The sequence below is a fragment of the Chenopodium quinoa genome, unplaced genomic scaffold (genome assembly GCF_001683475.1).
Source record: "Chenopodium quinoa cultivar QQ74 unplaced genomic scaffold, ASM168347v1, whole genome shotgun sequence".
In the NCBI taxonomy this organism is placed as follows: Eukaryota; Viridiplantae; Streptophyta; class Magnoliopsida; order Caryophyllales; family Amaranthaceae; genus Chenopodium; species Chenopodium quinoa.
Genome location: NW_018742881.1, coordinates 1,632,038 through 1,647,232, shown reverse-complemented (window position 1 = coordinate 1,647,232; position 15,195 = coordinate 1,632,038). Strand labels below are relative to the sequence as shown.

General features: G+C 37.4%; 1 protein-coding gene and 1 pseudogene across 1 annotated transcript; both read right to left on the bottom strand.

Moving 5' to 3' along the window:
• Positions 1–2,989: 2,989 nt before the first annotated feature.
• LOC110726808 lies at positions 2,990–4,204 on the bottom strand. Its single transcript, XM_021906324.1, has 2 exons — positions 3,799–4,204; positions 2,990–3,710 (listed from the first exon to the last, which is right to left on the bottom strand). The coding sequence occupies exons 1-2, from the start codon at positions 4,052–4,054 to the stop codon at positions 3,094–3,096; spliced, it is 873 nt and encodes a 290-aa protein (XP_021762016.1). The 5' UTR covers positions 4,055–4,204; the 3' UTR covers positions 2,990–3,093.
• Positions 4,205–7,290: 3,086 nt separating this feature from the next.
• LOC110726657 lies at positions 7,291–13,440 on the bottom strand (annotated as a pseudogene).
• Positions 13,441–15,195: the final 1,755 nt, after the last annotated feature.

Here is a 15,195-nt window from a genome sequence, read left to right as displayed (position 1 = left end):
TTGATAATGGTACATAGTTTATTAAGTACAACTTTGATAAACTTAACCTACCATATCATAATTCTCTATATATGACCCTTGATACAGCACAAATAAAATAATGAATGCAATTTTACATAATATCTAAACAACAAACAGTCTTTGGAATTCTATGTAACTGTATATAATTAGATATTGTTTTGGAATTATCCCATAAAAAGTATAAAACCATGTCTAAGCACCAAACAACCATACCAAAATAGATATTCTACCACAAAATGTTTCAAAAACAAAGGCGGTTCCAAACATACAGCATATAATTCTATGTAACTCTGTATATAATTAGGCCACATATCTACTTGACAATCAATGTTTTAGCTAATAGACATTTGCCAAGTCAATTAGCAGTCTTTGGAAACTAAAGTACAAAGCACATGATTATATAATCACTATTTTTCCTCTTTTAAACATCTTACTTCTGCCATTTGAATTCTAAACAATGCCAACATATATTATTGCATTCCCTCTATAACTACGCCACCTAAACAAAATCACGAAAATCACAAAAAAAACCATTTCACGCGTCATACTTATCTTGCCGTCGAGGGAGCACGATCGCGCGTGCTCCAACGACTAGTCAAATGAAAAAAAGAGTTTACATGATATGTAGTCATCAGATGGTAAAAGATGAAAAATGTGGCCAGAAAGGCAAAAACTAATAAAGCAAAACATCATTTTAATTGTTTGTAGAGGAGTAAATAAAGCGTTGAAAATTCAGCGCATTTATATTTAATGAAAGAGACAAATTAAATAAATAAATCAACAAACAGCTGAAAATATGCAAGTGCATTAGTGCATATGTTGGTCACTTGGTTGGGTAGGCTAATATCGTACACACATGGTGTCCCACCGCGTGACGTCATGGTGAAGCATTATGTTTTTGGTGTGTGGTTGAGAGCTTGAGAATTGAGATAAATGCTCATAACCCACACTAGACTCTTTTTTTTTTTTTTTTTTAACAAAGACCCACACTAGACTTTTACGTACGGGTAAAATTAGTGAACTGTTAAACATCGCCCGCAAATTCCTACATAAAGCCCACAAAATAAGAGTGAAATGACACTTTTGCCCTCATACTAAAAAACACACAATTTCTCTCTCTACTCTCTACTTCCACTTTCTCTCTCTAAATTATTTCCAGAGCTATGTCGAGGCGGCCCGGCAAGGAAGTGGCGGCACCGGCGGTGGGCGGAAGGCGGTTTGCCGGCCAGAAGGTAATTTTTTTAATTTTTGTAATTTTTTTTTAAAAAAAAAACCTCCGGCGACGGTGGGGCGCCAAGGCGAGACGCCACCACCACGGAGGAGGCGCCTAGGCAAGGCGCCCGTACGGTGGTGGCGGCGCCTAGCCCAGACGCCACTACCACGGCAGCGGCGCAGAGGCTAGGCGCCACGGCCGTGGTAGTGGCGTCTGGGCTAGGCGCCGACACCACCGTACGGGCGCCTTGCCTAGGCGCCTCGTTCTTTTTTTTTTTTTTAAATTTTTTTTTTGTTTTTTTTTTAATTTTAAATTTTATTTTCGATTTTTTTTTTTTTTTTTTTAAAAATTTGTTTTTCTTTTTTTTAAATTGTATGTTCCCTTTTTTTTTTATCTTTTTTTTTTTAAATTTTGTTTTTTTATTTGTTTTAATTTTATATTTTTTATGTTTATAATTTTATTTCCGTGACTTGTTTATTTGCTTTTGTGTTTATTTTCGACTTTTTTTAATTTGTTTTCGTTATTATGTTTCGTTATTTACTTGGAGTTAGGCATCGCAATTTAGACCTGGTGCGGGGAAGAGTATTGACGTCGTGAGGAGTACGATCTACTCAATGGAGAGCTCGGGGCCCAGACACGTTAGATCCCGTGGTATTTCGGCCTCGGCCCGCAGAGAACGGGTGCACTGTTCTGCGGACGATCAAGATGATGATGATGATGATGAGGAGGAGGAGGAGGAGGTCGAGGAGGAGGAGGTCGAGGACGAGGATGATGCAGATGAGGATGTCGACGATCAGAGTGGACCATATGATGATTACGGTCCATTCAGTCAGAGACTTGATGATACGTATGAGACGCATAGGGTAGATGTGCGTAAGGGTCGAGATGGTAGGTTTGTTAGTAGATCTGGCACATCATCTGCGTCCACTGTGTCTGCGGGTAGCAGAAAACGGTCGAGGGCCGTTAATGATTCTTGGATGGTGAGGGGTGAGGTGGCCGGGGGACCTATAGACGGGAGTGTGATTCCTAGCTTTTTAGGACACATCGCTACCCGTATTTGGGAGGACCAGGAGAGGGCTTTGGATACAGGCATTTTGAAATGCCAAACCCGGGAAAAGACTTGTAGGTTTTTGTGTAGCTGGGCTGATGCTTGGCCGGAGGAGAGCGAGATGGTCAGGCGATTGAGGGCCACTAGAGTGAGTCACCTTCCTGCCACCATGCACGACAGGATTGACTGGACGCTGATCACGGCTTTCGTTGAGCGATGGCAGCCGGATACGAACTCGTTCCACCTTCCGTTCGGTGAGATGACGATCATGTTGCATGACGTCGAGGCCATCCTTGGGATTCCCGTGGAGGGAAACCGAGCATCTGTCGTCACTGATGCGGATCAGGCAGATTTACTAGCGGAGCTGTTGGCGGTGGATAGGGTTGCGCTGTACACATCGGCACTTGGTGTGTGGGATCACGGCGGCGTTAAGATCGCAGCCGTCTTGCAGCGATGTTTGCACCCTACGGCACGTAGGACGCAGGACACACAGCTGGCTGCATATGTTTTTCTTCTTCTCGGGTGTACCTTGTTTCCGGATAAGAGCGGGAACAAGCTCAGGCCACGCGACATAGTTGACGCGTGTGAGCCCGATATTTGAAATTAGACATTATCTTTTTAGTTTGTAATATTTGAAATTATTGTTCTTAGTTTTTAAAATTCAATATTATCTTTTTAGTTTGTAATATTTGAAATTATTGTTGTTAGTTTTTAAAATGAAACATTATCTTTTAAAAATGAACACATAGAAATGACATAGTATTGACAATACAAGGCCTCATAGTAAAAGGTAGGTGTACATCAACAAAAACTACATGGCAATTAAATTGTTCCACTGTTGCACGCGAGCATGGTACAAAGCATCCCAACCCTCCACGCTTGCTCTACGAATTTCATACCACTTCGGTATGATATTTGGGACCGGAAAATCGGGTGACATGTCTAATCGGATAAAATGTCTGTATGACGGCCCAAGAAATCCAATAGCAACGTCCCTTACCGGTCTGGTGACGGTCTCGCGCGAACACCAGGGCAGAACCGTTGTACATGGATAATAGGCTCGACTATGTAAACCAAGGCCGAAATGCATGACTGCACACTTGTAGATGTTTGCAACGGCAAAGAGATCAAGTGGCGCATCGAACCAATGATTTTGACCGCAAGGTCCCCCTCCCCACCGGATACGCTGCAGAGACCTATCCAAGTCCTCGCCGTACACATGGCCATACACATCTCGGTTTGATGCGATTTCACTGTACATCAACTGCCGCACTAAACCGTAGTTGTCTTCACCCATTTGAAACACATCCGCCACAACCCGAAATCCGCAGTTACCATCTGCAATGACATCATTCCACCCGTCCAAGAATGGCATCATGATATTAGGGATCCTGTCCTTATATGGAAAATGTTCAATGTCCATTCTCCCTGTTACACACATCAATAAACACAATAAACAAGTCAACAGTAAACTAATCAAACAGTCAACAAAAGAAATTGAAGTCGAATGTCTTACCGGTGCCGGGCATATTCACCGACGACGATGATTGGCTGCCACTTGATGAGGATGTACGACCACGGCCACGGCCACGGCCACGACCGCGAATGTACTCAAACGCACTCTTGTTCCGCCGTGGTTGTCGACCCCTAGGTCGCTCGACCCCTTCCGGTTCCTCGGTATCCAAACACGATGTATTGAACATGTCATGAAGTATGTGTGTAGCACTACGAATGATCGAAGGGTGACTGGAGGACACTTGGTCAAACATCATCTGAAACTGCTCCAACTCCTCCTGTTCACGGTGAACCGTATGCGGAACAGCATGCTCTCCGATAACGAGCGTCCGCCAGAATGGATGAACCTGATCGACATGTAACGACGCCCTGTCTTGCGTAATTACGCGGTGAATGGTGCATGCACAAGGTAATCCATGAGTCATTGATATAGCACATCCGCACCGAATAGCCACTTCATCGCCCAACTCCCTCATCCTGGTATACTCGCTCAGAATCAACCCCAAACAGTGGTGTGACACACGACCGTGGAGAATCTTAAATATGAAATGGCCATACAACATGCCATGTCGTCGTCTGGAGTCCTCGAGATAGTTCTTGATGCCGTTCCTCTGAGTATCAATAGCCTTGTTTATTCTCTCGAACAGTGTATCCAGAGCAGCCGTGGAAGAATCAATCCAGTCCTTCAAAGCTCTATGAGCGCTCTCGACTCTCCATGTCGTAGTGTTCCCAAAATGAAGAACTTGGTTCGTCCAATATTTGACAAACTTTTCCCTCTGAGGTACCCACTGATGCATCACATAGTCTACGATTGGCGGGCACCACTTGTACGCATCCTTTAAGTTTTCCAAGGCTCGATCGTACTCTGCCTCCGTGGTAGCTTGCAGGATCTTCCGCCACTTACCATTTACCAATCTCTCTGCTGAATCTAAGTTCTTGTTGAAAAGGTTGTAGGCTTTGACTTTCACGCAGTTGTTGATGTGCCATGTGCACAGTAAATGGCTCGACTCCGGAAACAGCTCCGCTATAGGGGCAAAAAGACCTCCCTCACAATCACTTACGATGGCCGATGGCTGTACATTTGGGCCGATGTAGTTTCTCAACTTTTCCAACACCCAACGGTAACTCGCAGCCGTCTCATCCTTCATGACTGCATAACCAATCAGAAAGTTCTGGTTCGTTGGAGCCATCCCAACCATCTCAACCAGTGGGAACTTGTACTTGTTTGTCTTGTACGTTGAATCGATCAAAATCACAGATGGCCAAGACGAAATCATATCAGCACAATCAGGATGGACAAGGAACAAATGAGTTACCTCCGATGTGTCTTCGTCAGATTCAAACCAGTAAAGGTAACCACGTGCTTGTGCCTGGTGCAGAAGCTGCTGTATAGGGTTCCTTCCCTCTGACCGTTCAAACCTCAATTTCTGTCTGACGTTGTAGATGTGTCTTCGGTTTGGCTGGTCTTCGGGGAATTTCTCTAACACAGACGCTAATATTTTAGCGGGCTTCACTTGAGCATCACTCATTTCTTTTACAACTAGTTTCGCAGCTGGACTTAGGCCGCTTAACTGCCGATGCCCCACTTTGTATGCTATCAGCTCATGGTTGTGATATCCCCATTTGCCGTAACCCTTCACTTCCCAACCGTCACGCCTTTGATGTTGTCGAACCTTAACTCGGAACTGACACCCACAACCTTTCCGCTTTGAGTCAAACCGAATCGCTTTACTGAAATCTCGTTCTTCTCTTTTGCGATAACGGTCGCATCTCAAAATGCGATCCATTCTACCATCCCGTTGAGATTTATGAGTTGCTACTACTAAACAAAAGCCTGATCTAATTGCAACTTGTTTTGCCCAATCAATCGCTTGTTGAGCATCTTCGAACAGGCCATCATGTACAAAAATCCCACTGTAATCATTTCCGTCTCCACCATAATCCTGTAACAATAACATATAACGTATAAATATAATTACATTAAGATTAAATTAACAAAAACAAACAAAAAAAAAAAGGGGATTAAATTAAAAATAAAAAAAAATAAAAAAAAAAAATATATATATATTCCCCTACTGGCGCCTGGCCAGGACGCCGGAGCCACGGCCGGGGCGCCTGGTCAGGACGCCGCCGCCATGGTGGCGGCGTCCTGGCCAGGCGCCTTGGCCGTGGCTGCGGCGTCCTGGCCACGCGCCACTACTATGGTCGAGGCTTCTCCACCAGGCGCCGTGACCACGGTGGCGGCGTCCTGGCTAGGCGCCACAACCACGGCATGGCCTTTTGGCTAGGCGCCAGCCACCATTTCGTCCTTACGATGCGTTACGAACCTCGTTTTCCGATGACGACGGCGATTCTCCGGTGATCCTCGGCGATCCGGTGCTGCTCCACATTTTTTTAGTGCGAAAAATTTATCTTCCGTTAAAATTATAAAAAGGGCAAATTTGTCAAAAAATTATAAAATGTGGGCTTTATGTAGAGATTTGCGGGCGATGAATAACAAGTCCCTAGGTATAAGGTATGGGTTTGGAATGATCAAAACTCATACCTTATGTTTGTTTCTAGAAATTTTATTTTTCAAACCCATACCTCAAACCCCCAAAGTATGGGTTTTTGAAACTCAAGGGGGAGGCCCATACCTTTAGTTTAAAATTAAAAGGAAAACTATCATTCCTAGATAAAAACCAAACACATGAAATCAAGTATTAAGTTCCAACCCCATACCACCCAGATTTCATTCCTCATTCCAAACCTATACCATTGTTTGAACCAAATGCCCCCTTAGTTATTCCTCACTCTAACGGCTAGTTAGGTTCACCTTATTTTTGCCTATCTGATCTGATTTGGTCTGGTCTGAACTGATCTGATCAAATCTGACATTTGATCAAACTTTGACCTTAAATATACAATAATTTATACGGTTAAAATATATCAAGTGGGGTCTTGTTAATTCGTAATAATGTATATTTTTTTAATATGTTATTTTCATAATTTTTTCATTACGAAATTAAAGATATTGAGCGATATAAAACTGCAGATAAAACAAAATAAGGTAAACTAAACATGGCCTAAGTATCCGAGTAGTTAACTTTTTTCATTAGACCAAGTTTTGTTTAGTTTAATTATTTGTTTGTAATAAGATTCTATCTCCAACAATCTCCATTATTGATCATAGTACTACGTATATAAATTAAAATTATGGTCCGTACTCATATAAAGCAAATGATGAGGACATCAAAAATCATGAATATTCTTCTCTTGCCATAAAACTGTTGGAGACAAACACAAGAAAGCTAATGCAGGTACGCCTCATTAAACAATAAGACATTCACAAAAGTATTAAATTTGATTCAAGGATAAAATTACTTGAATTAAAAATCTCTTTTCTCTAGATCCAACAACCTACAAGGTGGTCTTACGATGATAAGTAGGTTTCATATAAACGTTTGTAAAAAAAAAAATACTCATATCGTTTTTATTTAACAGATCCGTTCAATAATAATAACTTTGTTACTGATATTACATTGAAATGATAGTACAAATGGTTTGTACAATAGTAAGTATGACTAAAACAATTGCAGCAATGACTGAAATAATTGTCCATGGATTGCTAAAATAATCATGCTTTAGCGTCGCCCTCCATCGATGCCATGGTGTGTTGTAGTATGCACTTAGTTGTTTACAAAGACGAGAATAGTAGAACCCTTTTACTTGATAAGTTGTTCCCTTGCATATAGTGTTGAATATTTCTGCAAAATCTTCTGTGGTACCTAAGGAGTTCATTATGATCCCCTTAGTCGCGAGGATATCCAACATCCTTAAGAGTAGTAATTAGGACATCCATCAACACAATATAATCGATTATATAAGAATCGAAATGATAATGACATAGCTCCAATGCTGATAAGTTTAGAAGTAATGATTCCGTGTGATCTTCCACCTCTAATTTAGGAATTCTTAAGACACCATTACTAAACTCTATGTCTAGTAAGGATCCATTTTTTGCCACCTCAAATTTGATCCCGGCATCTTTAAGTCTCTCCACGGTAGGAGGAAAGTCCAAATCATCATTTTCACCCTCAATTGGATCCCTAAGAACCGAAGGCAAATAACATGTTCTTAAGAAATCAACAAGGTGTAAAACCTTACAATCATCAAATTTCTCCAAAATCTTCGATTTCCCCACCATTAGTACTTGGCAACATAGTTCCATGAAAGATGGTAGTGACCTTATAGCGTTACTATTATCTATATCATCAACAGCAGTGGCGGATTCAGAATTTTCGCTATGGGGTGACACCAATTTCTCATCACCAAAAGCAATGTTATACAAGCCTTCTAAAACAAAAAATGGAAGTTGATTTTCTAACAACATTATGTCACGCATAATTACAACTTCCAAAGATGGTTTCCTAAATATAGAATCAGTCACTTCTGCTTCATCGAGGAACCAAAGTAATAAACACTCGATCAAAAAACACCCATCTAACAAAACCATCTCATTGAATTCCTTGCTATCTAACTCGACATTCTCTACGTATGACTCCCGTATTTCTTTCTCCCATAGCTTAATTTTTTTCAAATAGTCGGACAAGTCTTTCTTCTTATTTCTCTTTAGGAAGTTTCGCAAATATTTGCATGGGTCTAACCTTTTCTTGCCGTAGTGAAAAGGCCCAATCGAAATTAAACATGGTTTATAGGCTAATTTATTAACCATTCGAAGGGGTCGTGGGATTTTATATATGCAACATTTGGGTGATATAGGACGTAAATTCTCAAATCTTTTCCTAATGGAAGTCGCTAATCGATGGATCATTTCATCATTTTTCACTATAGGATTAGTCATAATCTCGACTTCAAACTAACTTTTACTGATTAAAACTTATTTTTGCTAATATTTTTCATGTATGCACTAGTATTTATTTTTCAAATTCAAACTAATTATAAAAATCAATGATTAAACGCTAATGAAAATTCAAAAGGAAGGGAAAAATCAAGATACGTTTACCTCTAACAAAGAAATCGGAATTAAAAATCAAAGCTCGAATTGAAGATCAAAAGCATTGAAAGTATCAAGGAACCCCTGAATCTTCAACTAGTATATAGAAAGAACAATATGAATCGGAGTTGGGTTGTTGTTAATGGGATTATTGGCTTATTGTAGAAGCAAATTAAAGTCAAAAAGAGTTTAGAGGGATTTTATTGCAAAATGTAAGGTTAAAAGCAAGAGAAAGTAGGAAGCTTCTCTGAAGTTTGTGCGTAGTTACGTAATTGTCATCTTGTGGTTTGTGGGAGATTAGTTGACTAAGTACTCCCTAATTGTCATCTTGTGGTAGAACGGATAATTATCTCGCTATCTTTGTTTCAAATTAGGGTTTGTTGTCATACGATTATTTTCAGTTCAGTTCAATTCAATTCATTTCAGTTCAGTTCAATTTAATTTAGCTCTCAATTTCCTTCTCTTATATAATAATCATTTCAGTTCAGTTCAGTCAATGAGAACAGACTCTTAGTTGCTCGCTCCATTTGTATATCGTTGATTTGTTTTAATACATATGGAATTGAGTATGTTGTTATTTTCAAGTTTTTATTTTTTAACATTGTATAGCTTAAGTTCGGTACAAATAGTTTAATGTCGGTAAAATAATTTAAGTTAAGCAAAAATAATTCCAATTTAACAAAAATAAGGTGATCGAAGAGAACATGACCTAATAACAGGAAATTAGAATTAGATTGCAAAATGTGTACAAAAAAAGGTTTGATGATGTTCTTTTTCAATTTGCAAAACTGCATCATAGTTGCATTGTAGAATAGCCCTTTAACTTGTACTTCGTAAGTAATAGAGGTGTTCATCTTGTCCTAAATTGAGCATCTTACCAAAATACCAAGAGCTATGTTGATTTATTTTATTTTTTAAAAAAAAAATAAAATTGCTTATCTAATCTAATTTGAACGTATTTTTCTTGGTTTGATCCAATTAAATTGTCTAATTTGAATAAATTTTGATCATATATGTACGATAAACTATAGATAAAAGATATGTTTTGTATCAAATAAGATTCTACTATTAAATTAGTATTGTTTCTTTATACTTGCAACACTTCTCTAAAATGGAGATGTCGGAATACTTGCAACACACTAAAAATAGAAAATTGTTTTGATAAAAAGTACTATTTCCCTTAATTAAAGAACTTATTTAGTGGAATAAACTCTTTCAATAAGCTTACTACTAAACACTTGTATTAGCTTGTTTGACTAGTCAATAAGCTAAAGTTAGTCAAATAAGCTAATATACCCCCAATAAGCTAACTACCAAACAGGGCCTTAGTACACATAGATTGTTGGATTTATGTCTCAAAAAAAATGTTGGATTTAGGATGGAATTTTAGCCCGATTGTTACATTTGTTAAGCCCAAGACCAATTGACTTGTTGACCCAAAACAAGTTACATTTGTTTGGCAAAAGGCCGACTCAATGTTAGCCGAACTTGAACACAACACAAGTCATCAACAATGTAACCCATTACTACCCATTTACTAAACTACAAATTTCAGAGTACTTTTTTTATTTTTTGTCCAAAGAAGCTACAATTGCAGGACAATATATAAATGCCAGGTGATCAGTACATGAGACCTACTAAATTGGAAGTTTCATTATCTATCAATTTTAGGTTAATGGGTTCAAGAAATTCCAAGACAATTTCATTATCTATCAATTATGTATCAATTTTAGATGATCAGTATTATTTTGTGATAAATAATTTACGAGTTTTGGGACTATAAAGTCTATAGTAATGTTAGAAATTGGAATTTATCTTTTGTCAAATCAGCAAATAATCATCAGAAATAAAACAATATTTTCACTGATAAACAGATCACAATCAAGTCATTGTTGTATATCTTAGATTCCAGCTCATTACTGATAGTTTGTAAAATAAAATAGCTTCATGTTTTATAAACTTTGGTATTAAAAATTGTTGGTGATCTACTTATTTTGACTCTATTCCTATGGGTGGCTGTTCAGTATGTGCTACTAATTGCATAATCAAAGATGTGTTGTACTGTTGTGTGACTAGTGTCACTTGCAACCGCGGCTGCTACTTATGCTGCTCGATTACCTTGTGTGCCACGCGATTGTTGTGTGCTGATTCTAAGCTATCGAGCTTATATCTAGTCCTCTTGCAATAAGGGTAAAAGAAATAAGGGAGCTCTAAGAACAATGACCAAAAATGATTACTCAAAAAGCTTGTTGACAAATATAAGGGCAACAAGGCCATCAATGCAGCAAAAACTCGTATGTAAGACGATCAATCACAAACGTCTGAAAGCAATAACGGTACAAGCAGTTTGTACGACAGTAAGAATGAGCAATACAATAGCAGCAATAACCGAAATTATAGTCCAAGGATTGTTGAAGTAATCATGTCTCAAAGTAGCCTTCCACCTATTCCAACGCGTTTTCGAGTGAGCAACCAATTGCCTACATATTCTAGTGTAATAAAAGTTGTGAGCTTCATAGTTTGTTTCTCTGCATATGGTGTTAAACAGGTGTGCCACTTCGTCGTTGTTGCCCAAGGCATTCGTTATGATCCCACTACTTAAAAGTAGATTCACATCCTTTAGAGTTGTAATTAGTACATCCATCAAAAGGACATAATCCACAACATAAGAGTCGGAATGGTAGTGGCATTGCTCAAACGCCGATAAGTTTAGAAGAATTGATTCTGTGTGATCTTCCACCTCTAATTTCGGAATGTACAAAACTCCACCTTTGAACTCTATGTCAAGCATAGAATCGCTTTTATTCACCGCAAATTTAACCCCGGCATCATGGAGATCCCCTACACCGGGAGGAAACTCCCAACACGCATCATCGCGTGATGGGACATGATTAGGGTCCCTAAGCTCTTTAGGGAGGAGATGGGTTCTCAAAAAATCAACAAAATGCAAAATTTCGCGCTTCTTGAACTTCTTCGGAAGCTCTCTTTTACCAATTATAACCTCGGAAGTAAGATCAATAAACGGGATTGAACTCTCAAAAGACTCATCATCATCCCCATCTTCACCATCAAAGACGAGCCCATATAAATTTTCAAGCACGAAAAAGGGGAGTTGATTCTCAATCAACAATAAATCACGTCTAATTACATGTTCTAAGGACGGCTTACCAAAAATACGATCATTCTCATCCAATGTCTCCCAATACCAACTCAAAAAAAACTCGATAATAAAACACCCATCGAGTAACAACATTTCAACAAACTCGTCACTACTCAAATTAATTTTATCCATGTAACACTCCCTTACATCATTCTCCCATTCCTTAATAGCTTTAAGATAATCCTTTAGTGATTTTCCCTCATTTCTCCTAAGAAAATTTTGGAGATACCTTAATTTTTGTTCTTGTAATCCTTGTAACCTTTTAGCACCAAAATTGAGGGGCCCAATTGAAATAAGACACGGTTTATAGGCACTTAAATTGACATTTCTTAGTGTTCTAGGGACTCTATAAATGCAACATTTGGAAGAAAGAGGGGGTAATTCTGCAAACCTTTTTCTTATTGATTTAGCCAATTGATGAATTCCATCTTCCATCTTCCACAATTGATTCCTTTTTCTCTGAACCAATTCAAATTCAACCCATATCAATCAATCAATCAATCAAATTAAACAATACAATAAACATTTAACTAATCATTATCGGATCCATTCCTGAATATACGAAAAAAAGTCGAAAGATTTCTCATACAACAACGGTATACCAATTACGTGTAATTTATGAATCACACGGAATCAATAAACATACCCCAGCAAAATAAATAATGGGTTTTTAAATTTGTTACCTTTTTGAGAGTTTTGGAGCTCATAAGTGAAGCTGAAGCAGCATCAAATGAGGTGGTTGATGATATAAACTCCAAAATAAATGGAATAAGGGATGATGAAGATGGGTGTTAATCTTAATTAATTAGCATAATAATGGTGCATTTAGATCTAATTTTAGTGAAGGGGGCAAAGAAATTGGGAGAAGGTGAGATCAAAATGGTGTGAAAGTGAAGAAGTGAAGAAGGGTATCAAAAAGAGGAGAGAGAAAATGAAAGAAAATAGTTTTGTGTTTTTGTTGGATTTTGGAGATTGGTATTATGTTAGGAATAATCACATGTTTTTCTTATTATTTAATTATACAGTGGATGTCATAAAAGTATTAAACCCAAAAGAATTTAAAAAATAAAGTTAAATACGTCGTTTATATTGTATAATGATTTAAAAAAATAATACGGAGTACTATAATAATAATAAAAGAAAAGAAAAAAAGAAAAATGAAAATAAATGAAATAGTGGAAAGTCCTTGTAAATTGCGAAAGGGGATAGGAAACCTCGTGGGTTTTGGATTACTAGGACGAGCAAGAACCTTAGTGTGTGAGTTTTGGAATATTTTGGTGTATATGATTATTCTTTTGTTTTTTGTATTTCATGAATATATTTGATTAATACGAGTAATATCAAGTAAAAAAAAGTTTTTTAAAATTATGTATCGAGATGAATCTAGCAATGATGAAGAAAGCATTGCTAATATACGTTTATGGTATGGAAAAGGTCGGTAAGTCGAAAGCTAGAAAACAATAATTCAAACGTATATTATATTAATCAGTATTAATGACTGTTTGGCATGCAAAGCACCGAGAATCAGGGCTTGATGTATTCATGTAATACTAGTTTAAGATTGAGTTATTGTGACTAAATAAGAGAAGAAATTAATGTCAATATCACCACGTTTAATGGCTTACGTGTGATGACCAATCTACTAGAAAAACATTAACGTCACATATTATTGGTAGTGAATAGTGATCAAACATCAATAGGGATTTTTGTCTAGAAGGACTCGTTTCAAAATCGGTTTACTTGAAGCGGCTTCATTTGCCATGGACTAGTTATATAAGACTATAGGTTATCATATCAATCATCAATATTTATAGCCCATCCAATCATCCATATCAACAATAACTTAAAATCAAGTCTATAGACAATAAGCTTACTAGCATATTTACACACAATACTGAACGCTCGCTGAAAAAGTCCTGTTTCTGATCACTATCATTATAAAATATAAAGGTGCGAAATATTTATTATAAAAAACTTAGATATTATTTTACTCGTTACCAAAATTATACTAATTTAATCATTGATGACATTGAATTTGGTCTCGCAAATCATCCTCAAGGATATTTAACATATCATTTTATTTTCTAGTATAACTTGCTATTGGCTTGGCCTAACCAACATGTGTACATATTAAACTTACATCTCATGTAAACACATGTTCAAGGGAACTTGGAGTAAGTAACTATTAAATGTAAGTTTATTCCGTATGTGCATGGTACATTCATGTGTATATAATTATGACAACTTTTTTTAATTAAATGACACTGATGTAGTCCTAATTCTTTTGCAAATTTTAAATATTACTCATCCATTGTTGTTTAACAATATAGTAGAAACCATATGAGGCATACTTGATTCTAGGCAGAGAAGGTATTGTGTCAATTTGGAATGACGAAATGTTTTATTAGTTTAGTGGATTTTTGATGTCTTCTATTGACTGGATGGTAACCTCTATGGGCTGGGTGATATCATGACTGGATGATATTTTGATATCATATAGCCAATAGAGGATATCATCCAACCAATAAAGGATATCATAGACACAATAATCATAAATGATATCGTATATATCATATAGCCAATAGAGAATATATATCATCTAGTCATGATATCATATAGATAATAGAGAATATCATCCAATTGTTATGGACTATAGAAGATTAGAGGAGGGAGAAAATGGAGGGATTTAGAGGAAGTTGAGGAGATAGAAAATGGGAGCGGGAGGTGGGTTAAAGGTGAGGGAGGATAGAAAAAGTGTAGTATAAGTGATGAGTAGGAGTGTTGGTCTTCTTCTTGTCGTACAAACAATTGAGTCAGGCTTGGTCAGGAGCGGAACCAATGGGGACTAGGGTGGGTCTTGGCCTCTCCCTTGGTTGTAGTTATTTATTAAATATATCACATAATTACATAAGTTATACTATAGCTGAGTTGGGGCCTGTTCTCATATGTTTATTTTCAGTTCAGGTCAGTTCAGCTCCTAATTTCCTTCTCTTATAAAAAATTCAGTTCAATTCAGCTGATTTCGGTCTATTAGAATAGGCCCTTAATTTTGCATACATGAAGATTGAATTCCTTTTCAAGCTTCCCAAATTTGAACCTTTTCTCCAACATTTTTTTCGTCACTTTTTTTTTGACATTTTAATACACTACATTTTTTTTGGTGCTTTTGTGGGTGAATTATATTATTACTACACATATTACATTTGGCTCATATTATTACTACATACATATATTACCTTTAA

Excerpts from the sequence above, each read along its gene's own strand:
- LOC110726808 (XM_021906324.1), bottom strand. The coding sequence starts at position 4,054 with ATGATGTTTGACCAAGTGTCCTCCAGTCACCCTTCGATCATTCGTAGT. Across the intron at positions 3,711-3,798 it reads GGTGAATATGCCCGGCACCG|GGAGAATGGACATTGAACAT; the intron begins GTAAGACATTCG and ends TGTGTGTAACAG.